General features: G+C 41.5%; 1 protein-coding gene across 1 annotated transcript; it reads left to right on the top strand.

Moving 5' to 3' along the window:
• The first annotated feature begins 11,250 nt into the window (after nucleotides 1–11,250).
• Nucleotides 11,251–21,818, top strand: LOC109872966 (adapter molecule crk-like). Its single transcript, XM_020464403.2, has 3 exons — nucleotides 11,251–12,119; nucleotides 13,949–14,544; nucleotides 19,150–21,818. The coding sequence occupies exons 1-3, from the start codon at nucleotides 11,900–11,902 to the stop codon at nucleotides 19,282–19,284; spliced, it is 951 nt and encodes a 316-aa protein (XP_020319992.1). The 5' UTR covers nucleotides 11,251–11,899; the 3' UTR covers nucleotides 19,285–21,818.
• The last annotated feature ends 5,254 nt before the right edge of the window (nucleotides 21,819–27,072 follow it).

Below are 27,072 nucleotides of genomic sequence, written 5' to 3'. Positions count from 1 at the left end.
TCTATTGAAAATTCCATCAATGAACAGATGCATTTCTTGACTGAATAAATGTTTTATTACACCTTCAAAAGGGACACACCTACAAAAAGGATGTTTATCAAATATTGACAGGAAAAGTAATGTACTACATCAATAATAGTCACAGCCTTTTGCCTCTGTTTGCTTAACTGAGGGGATGGGATGGAGAAATGATTTACAATAGGCAGAGTGGGGCTCAACAGCCTGAATGTTTCCCAAAGGGAACCCTATTCCCTATAACTTTGCCCTATGGGCCCAGGATATGCAGCCTATGTTAATGGTCACACACCTTTTGAGTCATTAATAATTTTTAAAGAAAATGGCTATTCTATAAAAGGACAAATAGTTGTTGCAGTAGTAGGTAAGACAATGGATCCAGAGTAGTATAGCTTAATTATGGACTTTAAAGTCCACGGCAGATGACAATTAAACTAAAACAGTACGGTTTGCCATTACACAGAGGGATAAAACGTTTGAGATAAGATTAATTGCATCCCTATTACCCATGCTCAATAATATCCCTAAACATACTTTGTGTGGAAATTACCCTCTGGTGTTAAGGGAACCTATCAAATGTCTAATTTCAACAGATGGTGAACTGCAATATAAGTGCACCCAGGTCAGGACGCTCCAAACCTGGACAAAGTGGTCAGAACACCTGAGGAGGTAAATTCTATATTTGTGGATTTCCACAGCAGCCCACGTACAGTTCATTGTGGAGTCCACAAGAGCCAGAGACACTGGGGAGAGATTCTACTGGCCAGGGATGTCTGTATACATTGCACAATTCTTAGGTGTTATTCCCACTACTATGATCATTGAATCTCTGCTTTTGAATTGTTATTCATGGACTATGAAGTGCATTTTGGTTTTGTGTCTTTACAGAGAATGTGGAGACTTCAACAATGTCACATGAACATTCTCAAAATGTTTCACGTCTTGTATGTATCTTGTCTTAAGGGGGACTTTGCTGTGTGATAAGGGAATGATATGCTTAAAGGTAATGATTAAAGGATCCCACCCTGAAACATAACTAATTAGTGATTATTAGTTTATGTAGCATGTATAATGAATAATTAAAGTATTAAACATAAGTCCAACAAGGTTCAGAAGAGACCTGTGAGGGAGAGAAATGTGTGTGTATGTGTGTGCCTAAGAAAATACAGAGAACAATTCAACTGTGTTTGACCCGATCTGGCTAGAGCTCTGAGAAACGTTTGATAGGACAGGGAGTCCTTCTCAAGGTTCCTCTAATCTCGGGGGGATGGAACTGTTAACTGGGTAGTGATAAACAGTGGTGGGAACTCTGGGGAAGGATACAACTCACCTACTGTTCGTGTGTATGTATGTGCATAGGATATCTACTGTTTGTGTGGAAGTATGTGCGTAAGTAGGGAGCAAGTTATAAAATGGACGTCTTTGTATTATGGACTTCAGAACGTTCTCATGAATAAACTGTACTAACCTTTTGCATAAGCTGAGTCTTTGCCTAATTATTATTAAACCCATGGTCTTAGAAAACCTCGCGATAGGTCAAAGCTATTGATTGTTAGTTATCATTGTGATTGAAAATTCTCATGACACTATGTTTCATAGGTTTCAAAGTGACTGGTTCTGACAGTATTCCATTTTTTTTTTTTTGCCCAAACATATGAGCCATTGATTCAACACCTTTTTATATGCCATTGCATTTGATAATCATTCAAAGAAAAAGTGCTTTTTAACTGGGTGAGGATAATAATCATAGCATTTAATGTACAGGTGGACATGTCTCTGGTGCATATGGAGGCCAAATCACTAAGTCAATCCTTTCTATTCAAATCTATGTTTTAAAGTCCTTTTTACATCAGCAGTTGTCACAAAATGCTTTCACGATACCTGCCCTAAAGCCCCTAAAATAAAGCAATGCAGAAGCAGAGTGAATGCCTAGAAGGCAGAAAACTAGGAAGAAACCAAGAGGAGCCAGGCTCTGAGTGGTGGCCAGTTCTGGTTGTGCCATTCAGGAAGTGAATTATACATTTGTGAAAATCTAGTCTTAAAGAAAAGGCACAGTTATAATGTTGGAGTTGTCTATGTATCGTCCCAAAGTCAATCATTTTAAAGGTGATAAATCTGAACAATGTCAGTTAAGGCAAAATGTTTTTCAGACCTCAGAACCTTGGGCGTTGGTGGGAATGGACCTGGTGAGGCCACTTGTAACGCCTCACAAGTCCTCAACTGGCAGCGTCATTAAATAGTACCCGCAAAACACCAGTCTCAAAGTCAACAGGGAATTGATGACTCCGGGATGCTGGCCTTCTAGGCAGAATTCCTCTGTCCAGTGTCTGTGTTCTTTTGCCCATCTTTATCTTTTCTTTTTATTGGCCAGTCTGCAATATGGCTATTTCTTTGCAACTCTGCCTGGAAGGCCAGCATCCCGGAGTCGCCTCTTCACTGTTGATGTTGAGACTTGTGTTTTGCGGGTACTATTTAATGACGCTGCCAGTTGAGAACTTGTGAGGCATCTGTTTCTCTAACTAGACACTCTAATGTACTTGTCCTATTGCTCAGTTGGGCACCGGGGCCTCCCACTCCTCTTTCTATTCCAGTTAGAGCCAGTTTGCACTGTTCTGTGAATGGAGGAGTAGTACGCAACGTTGTACGAGATCTTCAGTTTCTTGGCAATTGCTCGCATGGAATAGCCTTCATTTCTCAGAACAAGAATAGACTGACGAGTTTCAGAAGAAAGATCTTTGTTTCTGGCCGTTTTGAGCCTGCAATCAAACCCACAACCGCAGATGTTCCATATACTCAATTAGTCTAAAGAAGGACAGTTTTATTGCTTCTTAAATTAGGACAACAGTTTTAAGCTGTGTTAACATGATTACAAAAGGGTTTTCTAATGATCAATTAGCCTTTTAAAATGATGAACTTGGCTTAGCTAACACAACGGGCAGAGGGCAAACAAAGCATGGACTCCCAAAACGAAGGAAGTTAAAGTAGTCTTTAGCTATTCTTACCAAGCTATGGGTCATGGTCAACTTCATTAGGCAACCATGGCAAATGCTAAGCTTATGTTTTTAGGCAGTTCATGGAAATGCGAGGCTGCAAAGTCCCACACCCCTATCAGCCGGATTACCATTCAAGTGGAGTGTTTGTGTGAAAAGTAGGTGAACATTGGAGACATGACTTTGATTATTCTCATGTGTAGGCTACTGTTCCTTAATCGTGTGTTTTAGACTGGTCCCTGTTACTGTTATGAATTGAATGCCACATTTCTGATTTCTCTTATTGTCAGTTTGCAGAGTACTTTCAATGATGGGATAAAATGTATTTCTCTGTACATATGGAACACCGGGACTAAATACGCCGTGAAATAGCCCTGCACTTGATGATCGAATCAGGTGTGTTATATAATTAATTGACAGTCTTAATGAATGCGTTTATGAATGCATTACATACTGTATGTCTCTATCCACAGAGACAATCTACAGTGTGTGCAGAGTGTATGGGGAGAAAGAGCCTCACCTGGTGGAACAATAGAAACTATATGTGTAAGATTACATTAAAACAACATACTTCAGTAACACTGTAGTCTCCTATAAAGATGTTAAAATATGACTTGGGTACACATGGTTTCTTCAATGGCCCCTTTTTTCGATTTATGAATGACTGTGATAACTGCCACCGGTGGTTCCACAGTGCAAGTATGGATTGGCCTTCAGTTTCATATTATCTATACTGAACAAAAATATTAACGCAACAGGACTATTTCTGTCTGTAATAAAGCACTTTTGTGGGGAAAAACTCATTCTGATTGGCTGGACCTGGCTCCCAAGCAGGTGTGCCTATGCCCTCCCAGGCACAGCCATGGCTGCGCACATGCCCACTCATGTGAAATTTATAGATTAGGGCCTAATTTATTTATTTAAATTGGCTGATTTCCTTCTATGAACTGTAACTTGGTCATATTTATTTCTACTTTGTACATTCTTCCACTGCAAATCTACCATTCCAGTGTTTTACTTGCTATAATGTATTTACTTTGCCACCATGGCCTTTTTTTGCCTCTACCTCCCTTATCTCACCTCATTTGCTCACATCGTATATAGACTTGTTTCTACTGTATTATTGACTGTATGTTTGTTTTACTCCATGTCTAACTATGTGTTGTTGTATGTGTCGAACTGCTTTGCTTTATCTTGGCCAGGTCGCAATTGTAAATGAGAACTCGTTCTCAACTTGCCTACCTGGTTAAATAAAGGTGAAATAAATAAATAAATATCTTAGAATTTGTTGCATGGTGCGTTTTATATTATTTTTGTTCAGATTTTGTTTTGTACGTCTGCGTGAGCCATATTGTCAGCAATATAATGCGTAATTAATGAAGACGCAATCCTGAATCTGTGTTTCAGGCAACCTATGGAGGAGGCTGCGGACCAGCATTTGTAGCTTTTGACTTTTGATTTCCCTTGGCTACATGACAAGCAGCATTTTTTTTTATGTGGCTGGGGAATAGCATTTTTTGTAAATTTTTTGTTTATTTTACAATTGATGAGGCTGGGGAACAATAGCTTTGTTTATTTTCTATATATATATATATATATATATGTACACACACACACACACAGACACACACTACTGTTCAAAAGTTTGGGGTCACTTGGAAATGTCCTTGTTTTTGAAAGAAAAGCAAAGGTTTTGTCCATTAAAATAACATAAAATTGATCAGAAATACAGTGTAGACATTGTTAATGTTGTACATGACTATTGTAGTTGGAAACTGCTGATTTTTAATGGAATATCTACATACATCTACACAACCACTCCTGTGTTCCAATGGCACGTTGTGTTAGCTAATCCAAATTTATAATTTTAAAAGGCTAGTTGATCATTAGAAAACCCTTTTGCAATTATGTTGAAAACTGTTGTCCTGATTACAGAAGAAATAAAACTGGCCTTATTTAGAATAGTTGAGTATCTGGAGCATAATAATTTGTGGGTTCAATTACAGGCTCAAAATGGTCAGATACAGACTTTCTTCTGAAACTCGTCAGTCTATTCTTGTTCTGAGAAATTAAGGCTATTCCATGTGAGAGATTGCCAAGAAACTGAAGATCTCGTACAATGCTGTGTACTACTCCCTTCACAGAACAGCGCATTAGAGTGTCTTGTTTGAGAAACAGATGCCTCACAAGTCCTCAACTGGCAGCTTCAATAAAAATAGTACCCGCAAATCACCAGTCTCAATGTCAACAGTGAAGAGGCGACTCCGGGAGTTACTCTGTCCAGTGTCTGTGTTCTTTTGCCCATTTTAATCTTTTATTTTTCTTGGCCAGTCTGAGATATGGCTTTTTCTTTGCAACTCTGCCTAGAAGGCCAGCAATTGTTTTGTTGCGTCATCAATCTACACACAATACCCCATAATCACAATGCAAAAACAGGTTTTAGAATCTTTTGAAAATGTATCAAAAATAAAAACTATAAACTGAAATACATTTACAAAAGTATTCAGACCCTTTACTCAGTACTTTGTTGAAGCACCTTTGGCAGCGATTACAGCCTTGAGTCTTGGATGACACTACAAGCTTGGCACACCTGTATCTGGGGAGTTTTTCCCATTCTTCTCTGCAGATCCTCTCAAGCTCTATCAGGTTGGATGTGGAGCATCGCTTGACAGATATTTTCAGGTCTCTCCAGAGATCAATCGGGTTCAAGTCCAGGCTCTGGCTGGGCCACTCTAGGACATTCAGAGACTAGTCCTGAAGCCACTTCTATGTTGTACTGTGTGCTTAGGGACGTTGTCCTCTTGGATGGTGAACCTTTGCCCAAGTCTGAGGTCCTGAGCGCTCTGGAGCAGGTTTTCCTCAAGGATCTCTCTGTACTTTGCTCCGTTCACCTTTCCCTCGATCCTGACTAGTCTACCAGTCCTTGCCGCTGAAAAACATCCGCACAGCAAGATGCTGCCACCACCATGCTTCACAGTAGGGATGGTGCCACGTTTCTTCCAGATGTGACGCTTGGCATTCAGGCCAAAGAGTTCAATCTTGGTTTCATCAGACCAGAGAATCTTGTTTCTCATGGTCTAAGAGTCCTTTAGGTTCCTTTTGGCAAATTCCAAGAGGACTGTCATGTGCATTTTACTGAGGAGTGGCTTCCGTCTGGCCATTCTACCATAAAGGCCTGATTGGTGGAGTGATGTAGAGATGGTTGTCCTTCTGGAAAGTTTTCCCATCGCCACAGAAGAACTCTGGAGCTCTGTCAGAGTGACCATCTTGTTCTCACCTCCCTGACCAAGGCCCTTCTCCCACAATTGCTCAGTTTGGCTGGGCAGCCAGCTCTAGGAAGAGTCTTGGTGGTTCCAAAAGCTTTCCATTTAAGAATGATGGAAGCCACTGTTTTCTTGGGGACCTTCAATGCTGCATAAATGTTTTGGTACCCTTCCCCAGATCTGCGCCTCCACACAATCCTGTCTTGGAGCTCTACGGACGATTTCTTCGACATCATGGCTTGGTTTTTGCTCTGACATGCACTGTCAACCATATAGACAGGTGTGTACCATTCCAAATCATGTTCAATCAACTGAATTCACAACAGGTAGACTCCAATGAATGGAAACAGGATGCACAAGCTCAATTTCGAGTCTCATACAAAAGGGTCTGAAGAAGGTATTACTGTTTTGTGTTTTGTGTTTTGTGTTTTTTTATAAATAAGCAACATTTTCTAAAAACCTGTTTTCGATTTATCATTATGGGTTATTGTGTGTAGATTGAGATTTTTTTTAAATTCCCTTTTAGAACAAGGCTGTAATGTAACAAAATTTGTAAAAAGGGAAGGGGTCTAAATACTTTCCAAGTGCACTGTATGCAAGTTAGAGGTCATTTTGTTTGCTAATGTCAAAGTAACGAAAATAATGGAACACATGCTTAGCTTGTTTATAGGCCTATGCATGGCTTAAGCATAAACATTATGCCAAATGTAACTACCAATATTTTTATTCCATTTAAGTATGTATATTGCAATGTGATACAAGAAGAGACACTGGGTTGTGCTTTTGGACCATTCGGACGCCTCAGAACGGTCGGGTAGGCTGTTTAGTTTTCAGCCTTCTGGATTTAGGACCACGAGGACAGTGCAGAGCAGGCGGACAGGCTGTGTGAAAGGCAAAGCTTCTGGGAGGGTGGCTGGACCAGCACAGGAGAATTGATCAGAGGCAGCTGCTGTCTGTATGTTGTGCACTTTCTTCTGAGTTGTTAAAGCAAGCAGAGCAGAAATTGGCCACTCTTTTGTTGACTGATCATCATCAGTGATGCAGCTGACAAGGTAACTGCTGGTTAACTTAAAAGAAAAAAACTAAACTAGTGTTTATTCCCAGTGCTGAGCTATTAGCTAGTGTAACTAACATGTAATGTTAGCTAATGTTTCATCCCCCCTTCACTGAGATAAATACATGAGCTAGCTAGTAGCTAAATTACCTAACAGCCAGTTCAGCTCTAGCCTCTAGCTATGACAGATAGCGATATGAGGTTATTTTTACTATCTAAAATCTGTTTGTATGGAAATCCTTTGCTTTGCTTTTTATCCTTTGCTTTGTCCTGTTTCAACATACGTAAATTAACTTGGCTAGCTCTCACCAGTTGATGTACCATTAGAGAGAGAGCTGGACAAATGTTGGCTAACGCTAGCTATTCTTTTTTGCCTGAATCACACTAGACCTGAATCAAACTATGAAACCAGCGGCCAAACGTTTTTTCAGTGCAATGTGAATTTATATTAGTTAGTATAGCAATGTAACATTATTGATCTGTCAGTTTCCCTAGCTAATTCCCTACTTTTCAAACACAGTAATTAACATCTCAGGTCTCACTAAGATCCTAAAGCTGAGTAGGGTGTGTTGGGTTGGGGTGCTGCAGGGCGGTGGATCCAGCTATATTGTGTGCAAGTGCAACTGACCATCCTACCAATCCTCGACTTTGGCGATGTCATTTACAAAATAGCCCCCAATACCCTACTCAACAAATTGGATGCAGTCTATCACAGTGCAATCCGTTTTATCACCAAAGCCCCATATACTACCCACCATTGCGACCTGTACGCTCTCGTTGGCTGGCCCTCGCTTCATACTCGTCGCCAAACCCACTGGCTCCATGTCATCTACAAGACCCTGCTAGGTAAAGTCCCCCCTTATCTCAGCTCGCTGATCACCATAGCATCTCCCACCTGTAGCACACGCTCCAGCAGGTATATCTCTCTAGTCACCCCCAAAACCAATTCTTTCTTTGGCCGCCTCTCCTTCCAGTTCTCTGCTGCCAATGACTGGAACGAACTACAAAAATCTCTGAAACTGGAAACACTTATCTCCCTCACTAGCTTTAAGCACCAACTGTCAGAGCAGCTCACAGATTACTGCACCTGTACATAGCCCACCTATAATTTAGCCCAAACAACTACCTCTTTCCCAACTGTATTTAATTAATTTATTTATTTAGCTCCTTTGCACCCCATTATTTTTTATTTCTACTTTGCACATTCTTCCATTGCAAAACTACCATTCCAGTATTTTACTTGCTATATTGTATTTACTTTGCCATCATGGCCTTTTTTGCCTTTACCTCCCTTCTCACCTCATTTGCTCACATTGTATATAGACTTGTTTATACTGCATTATTGACTGTATGTTTGTTTTTACTCCATGTGTAACTCTGTGTCGTTTTATCTGTCGAACTGCTTTGCTTTATCTTGGCCAGGTCGCAATTGTAAATGAGAACTTGTTCTCAACTTGCCTACCTGGTTAAATAAAGGTAAAATCAAATAAATAAAAAAAGTAAAAAGAGCTCAACAGTGATATTAATTATACTGAATAACATGCAACCATTTAAAATATGAGATTTTTTTCAATTGAATTTATTTTGCGCAACAGACATACAAAACGCCCAATGTGGACCCAGAGGATATCACATGAAAGTATTCATTATAAGTTAATCAGTCGCTAATATATGAATTTCAAATGACTAGGCAGGTGCACAGGCATCACCCAGGCCCAGCCAATCAAAGTTGTTCCCCACAAAAGGGCTTTATTACAGACAGAAATACAACATATTGGATTGTGTAGAAATGCAGGAAAGTAGCTTTAGATGGCCAAAAAAAGTCCTCCCCCAGACCCTCGCCAGGTTATGTCCCCCCCACTTTAAAAATCAAAGTTGTGCCCCTGTGATATGATATCAATGGCAGCCAGCATTGGACATAAAGAGATGTGCAGAAAGATAATCAGCCTCTCTGTGGATCCTTTCCCCTTAATGTATTTTTAAAGTCAGCCATGGACAATCTCTTCAAAGAAACCCTCTAGTTGAGTAAAATAAGGAACCTATTGCTTCGGTCCTTGTTTCATTTTCACTTGTTACCTGGTAAATAACCAACAACCATGGATAACCACAAAGGGAATAAGGTAAGGAAACAGTCCATGTCAGCCAGGCGCATCTTTTTAAAGAAACACTATTTCAAGCTGTAGTTGAGTAAATAATTATATCAAATGTATTTATAAAGCCCTTCTTACATCAGCTGATGTCACAAAGTACTGTACAGAAACACTAAAACAGCAAGCAATGCAGGTGTAGAAGCACAGTGGCTAGGAGAAACTCCCTAGAAAGGCCAGATCCTAGGAATAAACCTTGAGGAACCAGGCTATGAGGGGTGGCCAGTCCTCTCCTGGCTGTGCCAGGTGGAGATTATAACAGAACATGGCCAAGATGTTCAAATGTTCATAGATGACCAGCAGGGTCAAATGATAATAATCACAGTCGTTGTCGAGGGTGCAACAGGTCAGCACCTCAGGAGAAAATGTCAGTTGGCTTTTCATAGCCGATCATTTAGAGTATCTCTACCGCTCCTGCTGTCTCTAGAGAGTTGAAAACAGCAGGTCTGGGACAGGTAGCACGTCCGGTGAACAGGTCAGGGTTCCATAGCCGCAGGCAGAACAGTTGAAACTGGACAGCAGCACGGCACTGACCCTAGCCCCCCGACACAATCTACTGCAGCATAAATACTGGAGGCTGAGACAGGAGGGGTCGGGAGACACTTTGGCCCCATCCGATGATACCCCCGGACAGGGCCAAACAGGCAGGATATAACCCCACCCACTTTGCCAAAGCACAGCCCCCACACCACTAGAGGGATATCTTCAACCACCAACTTACCATCCTGAGACAAGGCAGAGTATAGCCCACAAAGATCTCCGCCACGTCACAACCCAAGGGGGTGGCGCCAACCCAGACAGGAAGATCACTCAAGTGATGCACCCCTCCTAGGGACAGCATGGAAGAGCACCAGTAAGCCAGTGACTCAGCCCCTGTAATAGGGTTAGAGGCAGAGAATCCCAGTGGAGAGAGGGGAACCGGCCAGGCAGAGACAGCAAGGGCGGTTCGTTGCTCCAGTGCCTTTCCGTTCACCTTCACACTCCTGGGCCAGACTACACTCAATCATAGGACCTACTGAAGAGATGTGTCTTCAATATTTACGTTTTAGTCTGATCACAAGACAATCCAGAAAATTGCAATAAACAACCCCAAACTCATGCAGAAAACACAATGTTGTATTCTGGCCTGACCAATCTTTTCAAAGAAAACACCATTTCATTATCTCTATTTGAGCAAAATAAGTAGTTTTGTTGTGATTACCTGGAAATCATGGATAAATTCAGATAAAGAGCGCCAGTCAGGCAGAAAAATCGGAATGTTAGAGAGTGAGTACAATAAGTTTCCCTGGCTGTTGTATGGCTGCTACTTAGAAATACTATAAAAGTACATTAATAGATTATATTCACTGCTATAAACGTTCTTCCAATTTAATCGCATAGTTTACACCGACCCACCGCGGACCTTTAACAAATAAATATCGGTGTAAAAAAGGCGTCTCATGGTGTTTTGTCAACGAGCTCGTCATATTCCAAACACATGCGGTAACCAGATGATCCCAATAATTTATGTAGTAAACGATGCCCTTCTCTGTTATGTTCTACTGCGAACTGTCTGTGACTCGATCGTTGTTGTTTCCATGTTTTACTTACTACGTCAAAGACGAAATTAACTGGAAATATATCTGCATAACTTAGCTACACAGAACCATGGCGGACCCACTGTCAAATGAGAGTCTTTTAATCGTATTAAAACGTGATCCAGTTCAACATGTCCAGCTCTACCCACTGGGGCGTGGCTTACGGAACGCTCTTTGAAATAAGCGCTCGTGTCTTCGTATTCCACCGGAACGAGTTCTCACCACACCTACCTTGGCGTTCAGGAGTGACATTTGAATGACATCTAGTGTCAAATTGTTGAAACGGCATATTCGTCTTCTTATTTTTTACTTATCAATAACAAAATATTTCGGTCCAGGCGAAATAACCTGGTATTGTAATATTTAACAAGCAGCCAGATGAGTTCTGAAGTCAGAGCATGTGAACCTTTGACTGATCAACATTTCTCGACCTTCTCAAAATGGATGGATGTGATGCCCATCATGACATTCCATACCTCAGTGGCAGCCTCTAGCGGACATGTCCCATCGTGACAAACTACGCCCAGTTAAATCCAGGGGGATGAAGTCAACCTTTACCCCAAGATCCGCCATTTCAGCCCCTGAGTTTCACGTTGCAAATTACTTCAGATTTAATTTAAAACGCCTTGATAAATAAATTATATAGTTCTGGTTGCAACAATTAATTCTTAAGGGGGGACAGTAATTGTTTTGTGGTAGTCGGTTACATTTATATACATTAACGGTTTAAAGCGGTATCGATGCCGTGTCTTTTCCCGGAGCGTGTTCTTACAGTGAAACAAAGTTGTATGAGTTGAATCCTAGTTGTGGACAGGGAGAGGCAAGGGGAAGGCCTCGGAGTGGATTTGCAGTAATGGCCGGGAATTTTGATGCGGAGGATCGTGCTAGCTGGTACTGGGGAAGGTTGAGCCGACAGGAGGCGGTTTTCCTCTTGCAGGGTCAGAGACATGGCGTGTTTCTCGTCAGGGACTCTATTACCAGTCCCGGGGACTACGTGCTATCCGTCTCAGAGAACTCAAAAGTATCACATTATATAATCAACAGCATCAGCAACAACCGGCAATCTGGATCAGGTAAGATTAGATAACTAGTTTACTGTCTCATACTAGCTCGCTAACGGGAAAACGCCACTGACCCAGTTCTAGCGGGCGCTAGCTAGCGGTACATAACTACTTCTACGTTTAAGATAATTTAGTTCGGCTGGCTACACCAGACATAGCTAATGTTAGTTTGCTAAACAAAATTGAGTATACGTTTGAAAACTGTATTACACTATGAACACTTAGTATCAGTAGCTAGCTATCATTCTTGTTACGGTCGGACTGAAGCTAGCTGTTGGAACGGAAGGCAAACTATGGCTATGCACAGAAACAAGTAACCCCCTAGTTATGTTAACTACTTGACAAGTCATGTAGTTTCTGTCAATTAACTTATAGTCGTGGCCTGGGCTCGCTAATGAGCTCAAATTTGAACAGTCACCAAGATTTGGAAATACAGTATTTATTTAGGGATTTTGTAGTGTGTTTACCTGGCTGTGGTTTTTGTAACCGTAGTAATGGGTTTTTAAAGGTCTTTGTTTAGTTGTCAGCTGCAGGCTTTCGGTACTGTCTTTCGTAAGAGCCAGGTAGAAAGTGAGTGAGTGGTCGGATTGGGCTGATCCTATGAATGAATGGACATGCTGTCACAATTGGAGGATGACTGTTCTCGAATGGTGTGTGTGGAATGCATGTGGTCCTGCCCTGTTTTAATTACACACACACACACACACACACACACACTCAGTACTTTTTTATTTGTTTAGGCTACTTCATTTTGGAAATTTCACCATACATGTCCTAACTTGTGTAACAGTACTCGTCTTGCGTTGTGTACAATCATTCATCGACACGGAACTCCAACATGTAGCACCAGTCATGTAGCTTTATTCTGATAAGAACGACACAAAATTGCACGTCATGCAATGCACGTCTCACCATCCAACTCTGCACTCACGCACGCTGGTATGGTGCTTGTTCACTGGGCAGTTACCAAAATAATACAATTACAATATAATATCGTTAACAATGTACCTGATAAGAACGACACAAAATTGCACGTCATGCAATGCACGTCTCACCATCCAACTCTGCACTCACGCACTGTACAAAATATATGAAACCCCCCCACCAGACACGGTAAGTTGCTAGCTAGTACTGGCGGGAATTCTGTACAACAAAATGCACAACAAATATTCTCCAAAAACCACAACAAATATTCTCCAAAAACCACTGCATCTTATGTGTGATGTTCGAATAACATTTACAAACAATTTGATATAAATTGTACATTTAAATCATCACTTGAGAGTATAAAAATCACTTTTGATGTACAGTGCTTTGCAACCAACAACTTACCGCTGGTTTGGTGCTTGTTCACTGGGACGATTCCAACTGGAACATCCCCCCTCGTAAGCAAGCTACGCAAACCAGCCAATAAGATGCCATGTTGAGTAGGTGAAGGCAAGACAAACTCAAACCAAAAACCCATTGGCTTAACAATAAAGTGGCAAGGGGAATCACCAATATAACCCTGTTACACTTGCAGGCTTTGCGAGTGTGTGACCATTAGCAAAGATGTCAAATTGAATTGAAAACTATCGAATGAGTAGGTCTATATCTTCTGGAACAGATTGTTTTTCTTAATAAACTTGCAAAAGTTGTGACAGGGAGTGTATACATGCTGTATGTGAAGCCGTGGGAGGCTTAAACAAACTATTTCAGCTAAGTCCTTTGCTTAAGCCTAATTGTTTTGTTAGGACTCGATTGTCAGAAGAATGCTCAGCTGTGAGGCACTTTAAGTTTCAGTAGCCTCGGGGTTCCAAGAGAATAAAAATAAATAAAACTGTCATCCTCTCGCCATCCAGGTTTGGCCCCTCCGCGATTCCGCATCGGGGACCAGGAGTTTGACGCCCTGCCCATCCTTCTGGAGTTCTACAAGATCCACTACCTGGACACCACCACGCTGATCGAGCCCATCAGCAAGGCCAAGCACACTAGCTTTGTGAGCTGTGCCGCCACCGCCCCTCCCACTGCATCGGGCAGCGCCCCGCAGGAGGCAGAGTTTGTTCGCGCCCTCTTCGACTTCCCCGGCAACGACGAGGAGGACCTGCCCTTCCGCAAGGGTGACGTGCTGCGTGTGCTGGAGAAGCCTGAGGAGCAGTGGTGGAACGCGGCTAACCAGGAGTGCCGCGCCGGCATGATCCCCGTACCCTATGTGGAGAAGTACCGACCCGCCTCACCCGCCTCGCCCACCTCGGTGGCGGGAGGGCCGGCGGGTGTTGGGGGCTGCACTACAGATGGAGCAGCACCCCAGTTGCCCCCGCCTCTGGGAGAGCCAGGCCAGTATGCCCAGCCCATGGTCAACACTCCCCTGCCCAACCTGCAGAACGGGCCCGTCTATGCCCGCGCCATTCAGAAAAGGGTGCCCAACGCCTACGACAAGACGGCCCTCGCCTTGGAGGTATTGGTTCACCCCCTTCGCCTTCCTCTGTGCCCCATGGCACTCTCTCCCTCTTTTCTGTTTCATGTCCCCTATATGTTCTCTCTGCTCAGAGAGCCAGGGTGCTGCTGCTGTAATTGCTTACTCTTTCCTGTAAGTATACACAACCATCCATACACATGTGGGCAGGCACACTTGCATGCTTACACACACACACACACATACACAATGACATGTATAATGGGTTCATGCATATAGAGAAAAGCAGACCGAGAGGAGAGCTAGGACTGTCACATGCGCTAAATACAACGATGCAAAATAAAAAAATATATAAATTATAGTGGGGGCAGTACTATGGACGGAGCAGTGCCCCTGCTGCCCTACCTGCCTCTAGGGGAGTCGGGCCAGTATGCTCAGCCCTTTGTCAACACGCCTGGGCCCAACCTTCAGAACGGGCCATGAAATACTTGCTTACGAGCCCTTCCCAACAATGCAGTTAAAAAATAATAACACGATGAATAAATGAGGCTGGCTGGAGTCCGAGAGGTCACTGTCCTGGTTATCAAATACAGATTAGAGATGAAGAAGTGCACCCTCTCTTTCTATTTCTCTCACCTTCATCCCTCTCTGTACCAAAGACTACACTTTTCGTGCTCTTCTACTCCCCTTGTATAATTAAGTAGAGAAACAAACGGCCAAAATGAGACAAACGCCTATTAAATACCTATTAAAGGTATTGTTCAGTTCCACATAAATATGTAGTTTTGTAGAACTATCCCTTTAAGATTAGAAGCTGTTTGAAGGTTGCGAGTCGTACAGTAGAAATGGCAATGCCCGAACAAAGGTTGCCTCACAGTTCATAGCTTGCAGTTTAAGAGTCCAATTTGTCAGTATTGATAATAGAGATCGACCAATTATGATTCTTCAACTCTGATACCGATACCAATTATTGGAGGACCAAAAAAGCCGATCCCGATTAATCTGCTGATTTTTATTTATTTTTTAATTTTTTTAAATATATATTTTAATTTATACTTTTTTTTTTTTTTGAAGAAAATGTATTTGTAATAATTACAATTACACAATACTGAATGAACACTTATTTTAATTTAATATAATATAAAATCAATAAAAATACATTTAGCCTCAAATAAATAATGTAACATGTTCAATTTGGTTTAAATAATGCAAAAACAAAGTGTTGGAGAAGAAAGTAAAAGTGCAATATGTGCCATGAAAAAAAGGTAACGTTTAAGTTCCTTGCTCAGAACATGAGAACATATGAAAGCTGGTGGTTCCTTTTAACATGAGTCTTCAATATTACCAGGTACAAAGTTTTGGTTTGTAGTTATTATAGGACTAATTCCCTCTATACCATTTGTATTTCATATACCGTTGACTATTGGATGTTCTTATAGGCACTTTAGTATTGCCAGTGTAACAGTATAGCTTCCGTCCCTCTCCTCGCCCCTACCTGGGCTCGAACCAGGAACACATCGACAACAGCCACCCTCGAAGCATCGTTACTCATCGCTCCACAAAATCCGCGGCCCTTGCAGAGCAAGGGGAACAACTACTCCAAGTCTCAGAGCGATTGATGTTTGAAATGCTATTAGCGTGCACCCCGCTAACTAGCTAGCCATTTCTCATCGGTTACACCAGCCTAATCTCGGGATTTGATAGGCTTGAAGTCATAAACCGCTCAATGCTAGAAGCACAGCGAAGAGCTGCTGGCAAAACGCACAAAAGTGCTGTTTAAATTAATGCTTACGAGCCTGCTGCTACCTACCACCGCTCAGTCAGACTGCTATATCAAATATCAAATCATAGACTTAATTAGAACATAACAACACACAGAAATACGAGACTTTGGTCATTAATATGGAAACCATCATTTAGAAAACAAAACGTTTATTCTTTCAGTGAAATACGGAACTGTTCCGTATTTTATCTATCGGGGGGCATCCCTAAGTCTAAATATTGCTGTTACATTGTACAACCTTCAATGTTATGTCATAATTATGTAGAATTCTGGCAAATTAGTTCGCAACGAGCCAGGAGGTCCAAACTGTTGCATATACCCTGACTCTGCGTGAAATGAACGCAAGAGAAGTGACACAATTTCACCTGGTTAATATTGCCTGCTAACCTGGATTTCTTTTAGCTAAATATGCAGGTTAAAAAATATATACTTCTGTGTATTGATTTTAAGAATGGCATTGGTGTTTATGGTTAGGTACAGTCATGCAAAGATTGTGCTTTTTTCGCAAATGCGCTTTTGTTAAATCATCCCCCGTTTGGCGAAGTTGGCTGTCTATAGTCTTCACACAGTTCGCAATGAGCCAGGCGGACCAAACTGCTGCATATACCCCAACTGTTGCAAGAGAAGTGACACAATTTACCTAGTCAAAAGAAATTCATGTTAGCAGGCAATATTAACTAAATATGCAAGTTTAAAAATATATACTTGTGTATTGATTTTAAGAAAGGCATTGATGTTTATGGTTAGGTACACGTTGGAGCAACAACAGTCCTTTTTCGCGAATGCGCACCACATCGATTAGATGCAATGCGGGACACGCTAGATGAACTAGTAATATCATCAACCATGTGTAGTTATAACTAGTGATTATGATTGATTGTTTTTTTATAATGTAAGTTTAATGCTAGCTAGCAACTTACCTTGGCTTCTTACTGCATTCGTGTAACAGGCATTGCACTCCTCGTGGAGTGCAATGAGAGGCAGGTTGTTAGAGCGTTGGACTAGTTAACTCTGTAAGGTTGCAAGATTAAATCCCCGAGCTGACAAGGTAAAAATCTGTCGTTTTGCCCCTGAACAAAGCAGTTAACCCACTGTTCCTAGGTTGATAATAAGAATGTGTTCTTAACTGACTTGCCTAGTTAAAAAAAAAAAAAAAAAAGTCCAAAAATACTGATTTCCGATTGTTATGAAAACTTGAAATCGGCCCTAATTAATCGGTCGACCTCTAGTTGATATAGAGCGTTCCTGTGAAGTACCACACCTGCAGGTATAACTGTATGTCATGAGAGGAACATGGGTTTTGTCCCAAATGGCAACCTATTCCCTATTTAGTGCACTGCTTTTGGTCAAAAGTTGTGCACCATCTAAGGAATAGGCCAGGGTGCAATTTTGGACCATTAAAACAAAAAACAAAAAAGTGAAGCAACAGAGATTATAGTGAATGATGGGGAATGGGCGTGGAGTGTGTATCCCAAGGTAAAGGCTTAGTAGGACTGTGCTGCTGATCTACACAATCAGGGTTCGGGTAATTCCATACCAATATTGGTCAGTCAGTGGACATACCGTTAGTTCACATTGATTTCCAATTGCAACTGTTCATGAACTGAGTGTATTTGAAATGGAAGCAACCCCAACCGTGGCCTGGGTTAGCGAAATGAAATACAGAGTTTGGCTACTGTGCTTGTCAGTATGGATGGGCACGTTAGTATTAGAATACTTGTGAGAGTATTTATTTGAGTTGTTATACACATATGCCATGATATTTGAAATTCTTCATCTAATAAAACAAACTTTTGAATGGAATTATGACTTCTAATAAAAATACTTTTTGCCTAACACAGGTTTTGTTGTTGGCACTACAGTCGGAGGCTGTGAGGTGGGAGGTCTCAAATGAATGCAAATTAAAAAAATTGAAGTAAATTAGCTAAATGAGAAGTAGGTTACAACGAGCAACCAAAAGTTAGGCTGCTGTTTTTAATGAATGGAGTTGGTGTAGAGGACGAGGAGCGCAGCAAAATAGCCTCAACTGGCATAGCTGGCTAGCTAATATCAGGCAATCATAGCTAGCTTCTTTACCTCGACCTAATACAGTAAAGACAGGCCCTGCCAGATGGGATGATAGATAAACCTATGGCATTTACAAGTTTGTCAACTAGCAGGAGTCAGTTGTTACAGGAGTCATTTGTTACCACCATTGGCACCTGCTGCAGCGTGCACTCTCTCTCCCGTGGTGCAGGCTGCGCAACAAAGTGTCCAAGTTTATCCCAATTGTTGTTTATTTGAATGTGAAATTATTTCAAATGCCCATCCCTACTTGTCAGGCTGGGGTCGGGAACTCAAACGAAACAAATTTTAAACGAACCACAAGACTTGGGTGGCAGGGTAGCCTAGGTTGCAAGTTCAAATCCCTGAGCTGTCAAGGTACAAATCTGTCGTTCTGCCCCTGAACAGGCAGTTAACCCACTGTTCCTAGGCCGTCATTGAAAATAAGAATTTGTTCTTAACTGACTTGCCTAGTTAAATAAAGGTAAAAGTGATTGCAGTAGCCGATCTAAAGTATGTAGTGAATGACAGAGCAGTGGAGGAATTTAATGTGAGTCGTCAGGCTATGGGCTGTAGCCAACTAATTAGGCTAAATCATTTTAAAGTGGTTCAAGTGTGAATAGAGTTGATTTGATGTATTAATTCTACTACTATTATAGTTGATTGATTAGGCTGCTTTAAATAACTATTGAACATCATTGAGCCCCATAGGGGCTTTTTAAGAGCCTTGTGCGGCTCCAGAGCCACATGTTGCAGACCCCTGAAGGTATTGCTTCTACCCAATTTGTCTCTATAGTCTAACCTGTGTGTGTTTTGTGCAGGTCGGAGACATGGTGAAAGTGACCAAGATCAACGTGAACGGCCAGTGGGAGGGCGAGTGCAAGGGCAAGCGCGGCCACTTTCCCTTTACGCATGTCCGGCTGCTGGACCACCAACACTCCGAGGACGAGAGCTGAGACACACACACACACTTACACAGCCACACTCCTCACTTCACATAAGTCCAATCCATTCGTCCTCTGTGATTTTCACCTATGATCGAAAATAACACATGATATACGGACTGCAGTGGTCAGAAGTTGCAGCACATTCGCTGTTGTTGCTAATGTGTGTGAGAGAGAATTTATTTATATGAAGTTCTCACTCACACACACAGAATATAATTTACACTTCTACCCCTGTATTGAAGTCCTGATACACTACACACACACAGCAGAGTTTACTCTCCCATGTTTGGCATGAAATCGTCCTATACACACGTATTTGTCCGCACACACACACATGCCCGCACACGGACCAGACGCTGGTGTATATGTGGTTTCTCTCACAGACTCATGGATCACCCTTTTGTAGTACAGGACAGTGAATCTGGGACCTAGAAGAGAAGAGTGGCCATACTGACTCCTGATTGACTCCCTCTAGTGGAGAAAGACACTCACTGCGACTGAAACCGACCATTGCTGCACTCCACAGATAGGACAAGTTACCACAGGACACCCACCAACGGGGCCTTAACCAAGCCCCTCTGCTACAAACCCCACACTACGAAGTCCTCTTTTTGTACGGAAATTAAATGGAAAATATTATGACATATGACACCATTACATACTAAATATAATGTTAAATGTTTTTTTGTGTGTTTCTTTTTACCCTGTGCATGATCAGACCATCGCCGCCCTGTGTGATCACTGACTTTCTGAAATGCTATGATGACTGTGTCTTGTCTGGGGAGTAAGTGGAGACATTCCTTAGGACTGTAAAGTATGGGGCCTTTGTCCAGTCCACCTCATTGTTGTGAGAGATACAATGGCCAAACAACAGCTTTGTATATAAATATACCAAGCAGATATTTGAACGCTCTCTCCTAACTTTGGTCTGCCCCGGTGTCCTCCTTTCCCATCCTCTTGATCTCCTCCTGTCTCATTCATTTATATGATGGTCCGATCCATTTCCTCCCGGCCTCCCCCATGTCAAAGACACTAGATACACCTGCTGAGTATGTGTTATTGTATACAAAGGCCTTTTTGGCAGGGGGAAATGTGTCAACATATTTTAAATGATTCAGAACCTCACATTGTCATAATCAACACAAAGCCACAGCGTTAATCCTTTGGTCTCTCCGCTTGTTTCCCTCCCATGTGGACTGTAACAAACACAGTACATACACGTTTTTACATGTACTAAATTCATTTCTGCTCGCTTAGTTTCAACTGGGAGCTCCGAGTTAGGTCTGGGTTGAGTTTGGTAAGGCACAGTGAAAGTGTTACAGTTTTTGTAACAGAAAACAATAATGAATGTTTCTTATTGGACAGGTTCAAGTAGTACCTCACAGTTTCAAAATGTCTCTCTCCTCCCGACTGAACACAACCATAGTCATTTCCCTAGAGTCTCTCCCTTGGTGCCAATCTGTCACCCTCACCCAGTACCTACCCTCTGGGCTCAGCTATGACACACAAAGCCACTGACATACCAGATGCATTGCAGGATGCTAAACGTCATCATATGCAGATGACCACATTGCTAAAGGACTGTGGGTGAAAGGCACATAGTCACTGGCCAATCATAGTAACATGGGTGGGTGTGTGGACCAATCGTAGGCGTATGGGAGCGTTTTAGGCCAATTGTCATTTAGGGAGAGCCTGTTGATTTGTCCTCTCTACCTCGTGTCTGAATTGTTTTAATTTATATAGATTTTTTCCCTTCAGACATATGAAAAAAAGCTGATCTGAAGTGCCATGCTCAGTTCATCAGTATTTTTGTGGAAATGTTTTTTGTTTGTTTTAAGGAGCAATTATAGCCAAAACACTCTTTCCTTACTCCCTCAACTATATCCTGTGGTATTTTGTAAAATATGTGCTGGGAATTGGCCTGCTAGGTGCACAAGTTTCACAAGAGAGTAAGAACCCCCCCTTTCCTTCCAAGTCCAGTTCTAATGAAGCTGCAAGGCTTTTTAATAATACTAAGTAAGAGTTAGACTATTAACAAGCCCTATGTAGATGTTTGTTAAAGTTTACATGAGGGCAACCTGCATAACTTGCGTTGACTGCAGCGGGATTGTATTTATGAGACAATGAACAGTAATGTCTAATGGTTTTATGCTCTGTTTGTGATATAAACTGAGTTCAGTGACGGAGTAGTATGGCAAGAGGATTATTGAACTATGACTTCTACAGAAAGCACCAGTGTTGCGTTCAGTAGGGTACAATGTAGCAAAATGTTTGCAATGGGGGGAATCCGTGTTCTTATTGGTCAAGTTCAGGTAGTACCTCCCAGTTTCACTCTGTCATAATGTTTTCTCCCTACTGAACAAGACCAGGGTCACTGCTAGAACCAACAACCCTTGTCGCCCCTGTGTAAGAATATTTCAAAGCGTTTTGTGAATTTGAAATTATGCAATCTGTAATTAGCAATGACCGAGAAAGACTTGCACAAATGAATGAATGTGACTGAAACTCAAACTGAAAATGTGACATTAAACTGCAAGACAGTTCCCCATTGCAGAACAATATTTTTTTATAAAGTCAATACATTGATTGGGAAGGTTGCTGTGGACTGTATTCAGACCCCTTCACTTTTTCCACATTTTGTTACGTTATAGCCTTATTCTAAAATGATTTATTATTGTTCATCAATCTACACACAATCCACAATACCCCATAATGACATGGCAAGACATTTTTTTGCAAATGTATTAACAAATTTTAAAAAACGTACATTTACATAAGTATTCAGACCCTGTTGAAGCACCTTCAGCAGCGACTACAGCCTTGTGTCTTCTTGGGTATGACGCTACAAGCTTGGCACATTTGTATTTGGGGAGTTTCTCCCATTCTCTGCAGATCCTCTCAAGCGCTGACAGGTTGGATGGGGAGCGTCGCTGCACAGCTATTTTCAGTTCTCTCCAGAGATGTTTGATCGGGTTCAAACTGGTTGGGCCAGTTTAGGGCATTCAGAGGCTTGGCCTGAAGCCACTCCAGCATTGTCTTGGCTGTGTGCTTAGGGTCATTGTCCTGTTGGAAGGTGAACCTTCACCCGAGTCTGAGGTCCTAAGTGCTCTGGATCGCTCTGCACTTTGCTCCGTTCATCTTTCCCTCGATCCTGACTAGTCTCCCAGACCTTGTCGCTGGAAAAAAAATCCCCACTGCATAATGCTGCCACCACCATGCTTCACCGTAAGGATGGTATTGGCCAGGTGATGAGTGGTGCCTGGTTTCCTCCAGACGTGACACTTGGCATTCAGGACAAAGAGTTCAATCTTGGTTTCATCAGACCAGAGAATCTTGTTTCTCATGGTTTGAGAGTCCTTTAGGTGCCTTTTGGCAAACTCCAAGTGGGCTGTCTTTCCCATTACTGAGAAGTGGCTTCCATCTGGCCACTCTACCATAAAGGCCTGATTGGTGGAGTGCTGCAGAAATGGAAGGTTCTCCCATCTCCACAGAGGAACTCTGGAGCTCTGTCAGTGACCATTGGGTTCTTGGTCACCTCCCTGACCAAGTCCCTTCTCCCCCGATTGCTCAGTTTGGCTGGTCGGCCAGCTCTTGGAAGAGTCTTGGTGGTTACAAACTTCTTTCATTTTTATGAATGATGAAATCCACTGTTCTTGGGGACCTTCAATTCTGCAGAATATTTTGGGTACCCTTTCCCAGATCTGTGCCATAATACAATCCTGTCTCGGCACTCTACATACAATTCAGTCGACCTCATGGCTTGGTTTTTGGTCTGACATGCACTGTCAACTGTGGGACCTTTTATATAGACTGGTGTGCCTTTCCAAATCATGTCCACCGTTGGTAAATTCAATTGATTGGACTTCAATCAAGTTGTAGAAACATCTAAAGGATGATCAATGGAAACAGGATGCACCTGAGCTCAATTTCGAGTCTCATAGCAAAGGGTCTGAATACTTATGTAAATAAGGTGCAGACAACACATTGAAAATTAAGATTAAGAACTGCCTACATTTAATGAGATGCATCTTTCTTCAGCCTTGTCGACAAACACACTGCTAATAATACGTTTATTAGGCCTACATATGTTACATAGCTACACTTTAATGTACGTTTTATATGCATTATTAGAATCATCCACTTTATATTTGAATCGTGCATTGAAGGCCAGCAGTAAACACTTTTATATTATCTATGCTGAACAAAAATATTAACGCAACAGGACTATTTCTGTCTGCAGTAAAGCACGTTTGTGGGGAAAAACTCATTCTGATTGGCTGGACCTGGCTCCCAAGTAGGTGTGCCTATGCCCTCCCAGGCACAGCCATGGCTGCGCACATGCCCACTCATGTGAAATTTATAGATTAGGGCCTAATTTATTTATTTAAATTGGCTGATTTCCTTCTATGAACTGTAACTCGGTAATATTTATTTCTACTTTGCACATTCTTCCACAGCTATTTAACAAGACCATGAGGCACATCCAGTTTGGTTTTTACGATGTACGATAAACTTATTGTTTATAGACCTTTATATTTTTCCCGTAAAAGCACAAAGATGTGTGAAAAGGATAAGAACATTTGTCATTTCGAAAATATGCCTTTGGAATTTTGTTGAACGTTAGTAGTTAACGTAAACTCACCCCATTCTGTACAAATGTGCGTAACCACAACATTCTAACGAGGCTACAAAGAAAACTAATGGGACTGTAGCGACTGTGTTGACTTCAAAATCGGGGGTGTGAACTAGGTCTCTATTCAAGCGTTGATCCACATGGTAATGGCTCTATAGTATTGGAGAAATGTTGAAAAAACGGGCCCTCCGTTACATCCGGACGTGTCATGTCGTGCCCGCATAAAGCAACTATTTCTGTCTTACAATCTCTTTCCACCAGGTGTAGCACTTCTCTCATCCTTTAAAAACAAGAAATGGACAGTGACGGGGGTAAGGGGGGATACCTAGTCATTTTTTGCATCATCATTGCATGCGATCATCATTCTCAAAGCCGTTTACGTCTAAGATCACTTTAGCACCGCCCTAAAAACCCGATTCAAATTCGACACAAACCTTCAAATATCTATGTAATGACACATTATAGAACATCTTTATAGTGTTTTATTTTACATTTTAGAGGGATAATGTGATAAATTGGACAGATTGAGTGGAGAAAAAAAGCAATTTTCCCACATGACATCTCTCCTCACTATCACGCATTAGTTTCGCTTCCCCACCCGCCATTTTTAAAAAGACCTGACGGGGCTCATTGCCTGCTTGAATGATGCAGAAACGGGCAGTGTTTAGGTCATGTAATTGATTCAGTTGGAAAGGAGAGAAATTGTGCTTTACCATGGAATTGACATTACAGTTGATCTGGAAGTATTACGTTTTTGGGGCGCTAAAATAAGGGCAATTGTACGGACCAAGGTGATGTACGATTTTACGTGAGTTTACGTTAGTAGTCTAGTCAGGGATACATCACGAAATATTGGGACACTACACTTTACAGACAAAGTGGAACAAAAGTCAAAGTTGACATATTTTAAAGAAATGCCATAAACAGGATGGTTGTTTAGCAACAAAAAAAACCGATGGGGCAAAACAGAGGGGGTTGGCGTAGATTGTTAACATGTAAACTATTTAGTCTCCAATGTTTATTGAAAACATAAATACATTTGCACAATGAGCACTTGTTTTAAATACATCGTTACATTTCTTGGTTAGCTACAGTGGGGCAAAAAAGTATTTAGTCAGCCACCAATTGTGCAAGTTCTCCCACTTAAAAAGATGAGAGGGTCCTGTAATTTTCATCATAGGTACACTTCAACTATGACAGACAAAATGAGAAAAACAAATCCAGAAAATCACATTGTAGGACTTTTAATGATTTTTTTTGCAAATGATGGTGGAAAATAAGTAAAGGAATTGGATGACAGACAGGGGTCACTGGATGTAACGAAAATTATGCACGCTCTTCAATGGGGTCTTTCTACTCCATTGAAGAGCGTGCATAATTTTCATTTTCAGCAAACCCATCTATTGGTTGGTGGATATAAGGTCTAAGATCTTTGATAGGCTGATGCAGAATTTGTTACAGGAAATAATCACTGCCACCTGGTCAGGTTAGCATTAGGGCTAAATGTGGCAAGTTATGTAATGGGAATAGTTAATGTAGCGTTTTATCATGTGCAATTACGTTGACAATTTGAATTGGGTGATGACGATTTTGAGAAGGACAAAGTTTTAAATGTTTGCAAATATGGACCCCACGCGTCAGTCATCCTTGCATGTTGCATCCAGTGACCCCTGTCTGTCATCCAACTCCTTTTCATGCTTTCCTTGAAGAGAAAAGACTGTCTCTATTTCATAGAGGGAGATGATTATATTATTACTGATTTGTCTAGAGGATTATAGGCCAGCAATTTTTGCCCGTAGACCAATTAATACTTGGATTTGAATGTGTGACTTTAAAATGGTGTCCTTTCACAAAAGTTCCTCAAAGTTGAATCCCCTTAATGCATCTTATCTGCTACGTTTCCCCCGTTAGCCATCATTTTAGGTTTTATTTTGATCATGCCAAATGGTGTTCATTGTCTTGTATTTTTGTACCCAATCACAATTTTCCTTTTGTGCCATCCCTATATTTTAGAAGAGGACAGGAGCAGGTGAAAAAAGAAAGATGACTGATTTATTGATTTTAAGTTGTGCCATTCTGCTATAACCATAATATTTGAAGTTCAAATCTGACCTTTTATTTTCTCTAGCATGTAATGTGTTAATATTCTTAGTAAATAAAAACCTATTAGCAAATGGACCCAATTTGATATCTTAATTTGTTTGTCTCCATCCAATGCCTCACAGGGATTTTTGGAAACATCTACACTACCGATCAAAAGTTTGGGGTCACTTAGAAATGTCCTTATTTTTGAAAGAAAAGCATATTTTTTGTCCATTAACATTTAGCAGAAATACAGTGTAGACATTGTTAATGTTGTAAATTATTTTATTTTGAAATGCTGTGACCACACGCAGCATTTTGCCCGGAGTTTTAGCTTTCCCTTGGAGCTGGAGATTCACCGTGTTCAGGTGGCAGGTGATGTCAGTTAAAAAAGCCAGCTTTAATATCCACTGTGGATCATCCAGCTCTGGCTCCTCTCTCCCCTTGCTTGCAACAAATTCATGGATTTGAGGGAGGAGAGAGAAATCTTTCCAAAACTCTGCCACGAGACAGACATCTCACCTCATTGTGAAATATCAAGTCGCTGTATTCTGTCTGGTATTCCTCCAGCTACTTGCAGAATTGCCGGGGATTCAGTGCCCTCGCAATAAGGTTCACCACTCGCATGACTTGCTGCATCACATTCTGTAAGTCAGTCTTTGAGTTTAGCCACAAGTGCTTCCTGATGAATGATACAATGAAACGTAACAAATTCGGGAATATTCTCTCTCTTTCTCATCAGGCCTATGAGTCCCTTCTCCCCGTGTGTTTGGGGTGCCAGATTTGACCAGTCAATATTATTATCAGCAAAAAAAACATGGGCTTTCAGAATATCCTCTCGTGTTTGACTCTGAAGGGGCAGTAAACATAAAAGTTCCTCTCTGAATGACTCGTTTTGAGGGAAGTGGACCCAAAAACATAATTGGGCAATGTCACTTACATCAGTGCTTTCGTCAAGCGCAATACTAAAACACAGCGCCACGGATATGTCAGTAATCAGTTGCTTACCAATGTCCTTGCCGATGTCTTGTTATGGTTGAGTCTGAGAGTTGCAGTCCCTTAATTTGCTTTAAAATAACCTC

Source organism: Oncorhynchus kisutch, linkage group LG28, assembly GCF_002021735.2.
Source record: "Oncorhynchus kisutch isolate 150728-3 linkage group LG28, Okis_V2, whole genome shotgun sequence".
NCBI classification, from domain to species: Eukaryota; Metazoa; Chordata; class Actinopteri; order Salmoniformes; family Salmonidae; genus Oncorhynchus; species Oncorhynchus kisutch.
The sequence above is the reverse complement of the archived record's forward strand: the minus strand, read 5'-3'. Positions and strand labels throughout refer to the sequence as shown.